Source organism: Miniopterus natalensis, chromosome 2, assembly GCF_054644295.1.
Source record: "Miniopterus natalensis isolate mMinNat1 chromosome 2, mMinNat1.hap1, whole genome shotgun sequence".
Lineage (NCBI taxonomy): Eukaryota > Metazoa > Chordata > Mammalia > Chiroptera > Miniopteridae > Miniopterus > Miniopterus natalensis.
In genome coordinates, this window is record NC_142082.1 from 13,622,438 (window position 1) to 13,630,020 (window position 7,583).

The 7,583-nt window shown below is 50.4% G+C and overlaps 1 protein-coding gene across 1 annotated transcript in view; it reads right to left on the minus strand.

The window, feature by feature from the left end:
* PRAG1 (PEAK1 related, kinase-activating pseudokinase 1) overlaps nt 1-7,268 on the minus strand; it is a 43,824-nt gene extending 36,556 nt beyond the window's left edge. The window contains exons 1-2 of the mRNA XM_016209056.2: nt 6,549-7,268; nt 2,988-4,837 (exon numbers count right to left, since the gene is read on the minus strand). Coding sequence (XP_016064542.2) covers nt 2,988-4,837; nt 6,549-6,878 — 2,180 coding nt within the window. The 5' untranslated portion in view covers nt 6,879-7,268. The remainder of the gene's footprint in view (nt 1-2,987; nt 4,838-6,548) is intronic.
* Nucleotides 7,269-7,583: the final 315 nt, after the last annotated feature.

Below are 7,583 nucleotides of genomic sequence, written 5' to 3' on the forward strand. Positions count from 1 at the left end.
AAATTGTATGAAATTCCTAAAGTCTAGGGTGTTCTGGTATAATGTTATAAAATGTTGCATGTTACAGGAATGACCAAATTTCCTTGTCAATTCTATTATAATAAACTCTCATCAGATCTTTAACAACGGGCACTTCAAGTCTTTTATAATTTATAGCTACTGTTTTACTCTGATGGTTTATCAAAGTGTTCCGCAAAGTGCTTTATCTTCAAGGGGATTCGTGGAGGGGACTTTTGACAAGTGCAGATTTCTCAGGACTTTGAGATCATGGAGCAGAGCTGGGTGGGAATTTCGAGAACTAATTAAAATAAAATAAAAAAGCTTGATTCAAAAAGAGCAAGAATTAATGACATGGAACTGAATGAACTGAGGAGGATGACTATAATTTTTATCCAAACTCTGGGCTAAAAAGAGAAGTAGCTGACATTGATGTAGACTGCTTCTGCCCAAGGTGCCAGATCAAGACTTCCTACTTTAGCTAGAGATGAAACCCTTCCTTCTTTTCTTTCCTCTGGCATTGGCCAAAGCAAAATATAATGCCATCGCCTGTACCTCCCAGACCACTGCTAAGGTGGATAACCTCTGGAATTTAGAGAAATATTTATTGCAGGCTACGAGGAAACCTGACTGACTCCTGGCTTGAAGGAGCAAATGCAACAATTCCTGGGAATGAATACATTAACAATACCACCTTAGTGGAAATGGACTGTGCCTGACAAGTTTTACTCTAGAAAATTGTGAGCCCAAAGTTGAAGCCCATTATTACCAGAGAGATTCCGCAAAAATAAGGATCAGTGAAAGTTTCGAGAACTACTAAAGAGTGGTAGCTGAGAGTGGGCTGATGACTTAAATTATGATCACATCTCTCAGACTGAGAACTTGATCAAAAGGGAGGAATTGTTAAAAAGAAACAATAGGCCCAAAATGGAGTCACTTTTGCTAAGCCCCACCAAGACTTAATACCCAATCTAATTGCAATTTTAGCCTCTCCCAAGAATATAATTTTAACCCAATCAGTTTGGAATTGCTGGTCAATCCTAGTGAGGTCAGCTGCCCAATAAGACCTCCTCCTACCTTCCCCCTAAAGGAAGGTGACCTTGTCTGAAATAATCCACTATTTTAACTTCCCTATCTCACCCTGTCTCTGCTTATAAAAGCCTTCCATTTTATACTGTTCCTTGAAGCACCTTTCTACTTACTAGATGGGATGCTGCCCGATTTATGAATTGTTGAATAAAGCCAATTAGATCTTTAACTTTACTTGGTTGAATTTGTGTTCTTTAACACATTGCTATGGTGACTGAGGTTTCTTCCAGTTCTATGATTCTTAAACAAGAAAATTTCAGTTCCTTCTCCAAAGCTCAGGTGGCATTTCTGGGAGTGGGCAAGGCTCCTTCCTATAGGACGTGGGTGTCCCTGCCATAGTCAACAGCTTCTGTCTACATAATAACTAACCTCTGCATTGGCTCCTGTTCACCTGAGAGCCTCTCAATAAATGGTGTTATAAAATTATCATTGTTGTCATCTTGTTTTGCAGAAGAGTAACTTGGAGGCTCAGTCATGGAGACTTGTTCAATGTCACTTGTTCAAGATCACTCAGCCTATCGGTGAGACAGATGTCATATGAACTTGACTTCTAATGCCAAAGCCTGTGCTTCTCCCTCACCTGCCGCGCTTGAGGCAGGCGGATACAACGCCCACACTTCACTCTCCTGCCCTGCTCACTTCTGCCTGCTGACATGTCCTCTGTGTAACCTTGACAGGTTACTTTAACTCTATCCCTGTTTTGTCATCTGCAAATTGGGGATGGTGATTCCTACCTCCTATCACTGTTCCGAGGATCAAATGAGTTAATACCTCTAATTCCCAGACCATAGTAAATGCCGTATACATGGGAGCTCCTCTTAGCTGCTGAACCCCTCATCCATTTAGGGAGTGAAAACTGTAACTAAAGAGACAGCCATCCCCTAAAGATGTGGAGGACATCTACCTCACATGACAGGTGGCCAATGCAATACCAGAACAAAGGAGCGGTCATAGAAAAAACCCATGTGAGAGCACCTCAGCCTCAGATACCTTGATGTTCAAAGCCAAGTGTCACAGCTGCTTCTCTCTGTGGTAAAGTCCCTGCTTTGGACATCAATGTGAGGCACGTGAGCTGAAGCAGAACCACTGGAAATGACATAACTAGAGAAAGTCTGTATCATTTTTTGAAAAAACAGCAGGTTTCTCCTTTTCCTGATAGAAATCAGTTTTGTTTTAATAGAGGGGAAAATTTTTCCCCAGGGTTTAAATTCCAAGAACCACTCAATACCTTAAAAAGGGCATTTTTTTGGGGGGGGGGGCTGTGAAAGGTACTATAGATTGGCAGAAGACAGCAGGGAAGCAGTAGGAAAGTTGTGAGTTTCAGCATGCTAAAATGAAACTACATTTTTTTCTTCTTTAAAAAACCCACATCTGAAGGTTACAAACCATATGCAGAGCCTCCAACTCTTTTGCTTTTGGCCCCAAGGCCTCATCCCCATCATGGTAACAGTTCCTGCAGCACACACTGGCTCTGCCCCTTTGCCTCTCCAAATTCTGGAAGGTAGCCTCCTTTCGCATGTCTAAATAAACGGAGAATTTCAGCATTTCCTTGAAAAAGCCTACTGAAGATACTTCAGAGATAGAAAGAAAAAGAGTTCCAGAGTATAAAACTATGGGCATCAGGAAAGAGCAACAGCTTGGCAGTGCTTCTTGGAAAAATTCATCCCAAATAGCCAATCCCAAGCAGGGCACTGCTTGTAGGCTTGTTTGCTGCCCACAAACATGAGCAACAACTCTCAGAAATTTACATAAAGGCACGAGGGCTGGGCGGACACTGGGCCTGCGCGCAGGACTCAGACTCACAGCCTGGGCTGAAGGCCTTCGGTGCAGGTGGGAAAGGTTCCTGCAGAGCCCTCCATCCTGCCAGGTGAGCCCTGGATCATGCAGACACTCGTACTCACCTTGACTTTGGAGGTGGCGGAGGAGGTGAGAAAGCCTCAGTCCCATTTCTGTCCTTGGGGAACTCAAAGGCAAAAGAGGCCGATTTGCTCATTCCAGTTCCAGCTTTGTCGTTCTGCCCAGAGGAGCTGTCTGTGGGGCAGAGATGGTGCCAGGTAGAGGAGTTTGAGGGGGTCGTGGTGCCATTTTCCACCCTTCTTCCCCAGCCCTGACTCAGCAAGTCCTGCTCCACCTCCTCCTCTTCCTCTATCCGGCACTGACGACTCCAGGCCCCAGCCTGGTGCCGGGGCCGCCTCTGGTCCAAGGCTGGGACAGTGGTAGCAGGTGGGGGACACTTGACAGAGTCGTGGTTGGCGACGCCATTGGCCCGGCAGGAAGAAGTGGGGTCAGTGGGACACCTGGATGAAGGCTGGGGCCCAGTGCTGCCACCTGAGCTCCCTTCGCTGAGGTCGGACAGTGGGGAGGTGGATGGTGATACCGGAGACCCTCCGGGGCTGCCCCTGGACAGCTTGGGAGGAATGGCAGGCCTCCCCTTGGGGATGTTCTCACTCACATCATGACGGTGGCCTTCCCTGGATCTCGTCCCCTGCCCAGCTGAAGTCTCCTCGTGGCCTGCCCCAGAGTCCTGGCTCACAGGCTGGCGTGCCCACTGCACGCCCACCGAGGAGTCTGGGCTGCTCAGGTAGATTGTCCTGTGGTCCTCTTTTGGGTAGGCCGCCATGACTGTGATGGTGGCCGCCACCTTGGGGGCCGCATCTGGGCCTTCCCTGTCCTGGCCCCAGCCAGACGCTGGTTTCTGAGCCCAGCTGTTAGCCGTCCTTACTTGGCCCTGGCCGTGTCCCTGGCCCTGGCTGGGGGTGGCTGCTGCCTGCTCAGCCTTGACCTGTGGCCTGGAAGGCGCCGGAACCGCCTTCTTCCTCTTGGTGCTCTCAGCATAGATGGGTTCAGGCTGCACAGCCTCCTTGGGGTGGGGGGGCACCTGGGGCTCCCCAGCTGACCCAAGACACCTGCTAGAGGTCACCAAGTGGCAGCCAGAGTCCTGCTGCTTCCGTGGCACAGGTTCCTTCACAAGGGAGCAGTAATCATTATCGAGTTGGGGGGCGAAGGGGCTGCTGGTGCCGCTGCTGGCACTGCCGCAGGAGAGGCCATCCGAAGAGCTGGCAGCCTCAGAGGGAGGGGACAGCTTCTTGGGGCCCAGATGGGGCTTGTTCTCTGTGGGGCCCTGGCTATAGCACTCCTTTTGGAAGCTTAAAACCTGCTTCATATCCTCAGCTGGCCCCGCACACATTCCCTGCTCCGAGAATGTTGGAGAGCCGTCCCCTGAGCCAGGTCTGTGCTGCGGTCCCTCGGCCTGTGAGGTGTCCTTGGCGGCAGGGACCCTGGGGCAACAGTCCAGGATGGAGCAATATTCTCCCCCTTCACTGTCCCCGGAGGGTGAGCACCTTTGATCGCTGTCATCCTCTGAGGGCAGGGGCTCCCGCAGGGGGTGTGGAGAGGGGCAGAGCCCAGGGCCCTTGGGACAGCCAGGTGGCATCCCGCCAAAGGCAGCCAGTTTCCGGTGGAAGCTGTCCTGAGTGGAGGTCAGCTCTTGGTGGGGAAACGGAGGTTTTTCTTCTCGCCCAGCCTTCTCCTCGGGGAAACTCGGCGGGTGGAAGGCGGTGTTCCGGTCCCCCCGCGCCCCGGGGCTGTGCAGGCCGACCATGGCATACGCCGGCGGGCAGCGAGGGGGGCCGTCCGGGGAGGCAGGGGGGCCGGCAGGCTTCTGAACGCCGCGGAAGCTGCCCAGGTAAACCACTGGCACATCTTCCTGCTTCGGGAGGGGGAGCTTGCCGGGGGTCCGTCTCCAGATGACCTACACAGCCCCAAGGTGAAAAGACTTACATTAGACCTTGTCAGAGAGAAAAAGGGAAAGAGAAACAGTTGGCAGGGAAGTGCTAAGGCACTGTGAGCAGTGTTCCCTGCGCAGGGCAGAGGCTGGGCAGCACGCCTACCTTCTGATCTCCGCCAGCCCTCCCCTCACTGCTGGGCCCGTGCAGCCACTGGTCTTCCCAGACACTGAGCTGCCCTGCCCACCCTGGTCTCTCATTGTTTTGGCTTAGGTCTGTGAAGTTGGGGAAAAATCACTCTAAAAAGAACGTTTTGCCTTCTCCCGCGACACTGCGGGATGAGATAACTTCTCCTATTGGCTTTGAAAAGAGAGTTTTTTGTTTTGTTTAATTTTTGTGTTTGTTAGTCTTTTGATAATTGTGTCATGGTACATTCCTGAAGAAACCAAAGCCATAAGGCTTTTGAAGACACCTTGGGTGAGTCGTGGGGGCAGGGGGAGGAGGTTGAGGGTGGCTTCTGAGTTGAACCATGAGAAAGAGCTGCCAGTTACAGGCAGCAGCCTCAGCGTGGGCCTGCGTAGGTGGCTGGAGTAGCTGAACTACGAGACAGAAATGTGAACTGGTCATTCTCATCAATGAAGTCACTGTCCCCTCCTTTTCCCCTTCTAGGACTCCCCTGACCCCCACTTTTAGCAGCAGCCCCAAAGTAGGCCCTCTATCTGGCTCTTTTCCAAGATGATTCTGAACAGAAAAAGTCCCTGGCTTATGTCTGTGAAGGTTGACCTGGTGAATGGATGTAGCCAGCTCACCAAAAATAGAGCAGCCCTGAGGGGACATGGAGCTCACTGCCATCAGAGCAGATACCTCTCCTCAACCAAGCCTCCCCTGGCTTAACGCTGACCTCTGACTTCACAGACACTCACACACCCTTCCTGACACACACTGTGATGGTCTGGGAAAACCGAAACAGGCAGAGGTCAAGGAGTTCACAAGCATTTCTTAGAAAATGTCCCAGACGTCCAGCCCCGTAGACATGTCTGGAGGCAGAGAGCTGTCCGTGACCTCTAAATAATTATGCCTTTGCAAGCGTAAACTGTGGAATGAGCAAAATGGTCTACTCTCTAGGGATGGAAGTGTTTTACTTAGTGATCCTAAGCCAAAGCTGGTAAAAATCCAAGCTTCACAACTGGAGATATGAACACTGGCTTGGAATGAGATGATATTAAGGAATTGCTGCTAACATTTTTAAGTGTGATAATGATAATGTGGTTATAGTTTTTAAAAGACTTCATTTTTTTAAAGACATACCAAAGTGATGCGATGAATGGGTCTGCTCTAAAATCATGAGAAAAGGAAACAAGATTGGTCATGAGTTGATTGCTGACACATGCTAAATCATGGTGGATGCATGGAATTCGTCACACAATATTGCTCTTAATGTACACATTTAAAATGATTTAAAAAAATCTTAAAACCTTTTTTAAAAAAGCTTCCTTTTGTGTGCCCTGATATTTATCCAAATAAATAATGAAGACAGTCTCCAGGTAAACTTCGAGAGGGTGGATTAACGGTCGTTAGCCTAAAGGAACAGATGAGAAGGAGAGTACCAGTCAGGAAAGGATGGTCTTGGGGCAAGGAAGTCTTGCTCTAATAGCCCTTCCTGGCTGCCAGCCAGTCACCAAGTGTTACAACTGAAGCAGCCCCTGTGAAAATGCCACAGGGGTTACTCAGGCTCACCTGCGAGACGTCGGAGCTCATGTTCCCCTCTGTCCACACATCAGAGGCATCGGAGCTCAGCATGGTGGGCTTCACGGCGATGGTGGGCTTGGAGTAGGGTGAGCTGTTCACACCTTCATCTTCCAGGCGGCAGTGCTCAGGCCTGGGGGGCAGGCGAGGAGGGGGGGGCAGACCGCCTGCTCTGGGCTGGGGACAGCTGGGCAACAGCTGATGGTCACTTCGCAGGCAGAAGCAGTTTTTGCAGGACCCGGGCTTCCAGATGTGCTCCACAAAGTCACTGCACGCAGACATTTTCAGGCTCTCGGGGTTCATTCGGATGGTCTGGTGCATCTTGGGCGGACAGTGCGTGGCTGGTTCATCCTGTACCCAGCTCTCTGGCGTGGTCTCGTGGGAGGCAGAGGTGGGTCACAGAGAGGCTTCCTGGAAAGAAAGAACACTGGCCTGATCAGAGACCTCCCCACCAGAGGAGGGTCTAACTCTCTGATTGGGGAGGAGAGGGGGAAGGAGAGGGGGAGAAAAAGCTAAAGATTAGAATTCCAGTTATTCCCAGGTGCTCACCCATTTCTCATAAGGCTCTTAGTCACTCGCTTGTGGTGTGGCCTTATCAGGAGCTATAAAAACTAAACGCAACTCTGTTATGTGAGTAGAAAGCATAAAAGACATTTCAGCCCCTGAACCTTCTTAGCACCTGGAGGTTTGGGAGCAGTTAACCAGAAATCACACAGATGAGAAGCCTGTCATCTCATCCATGCATTCCCTGCCACTAGGGGTCCAGAGCCTGGGACTCTGTCCTTAGAGAAACACGAACTAGGAACAGTACAGCGAGTGAATGAAACAGTGGCTTCCGGGGCATAAGCCACAATTTTTAACCAAGAACTAGGTGAGTGGGGAGGCAAGTCTGGGCCCTGAAATCAGCCCTCTAATCCTTACTTGAAACCAGGCAGAGACAGAGGGGGTATGAAGGGGGAGAGGTGTGGTGCTGACCTGCCCCCACAGGGGACCCTTGTCAGGAGGTCTGGCATCCTGGGAATTTAC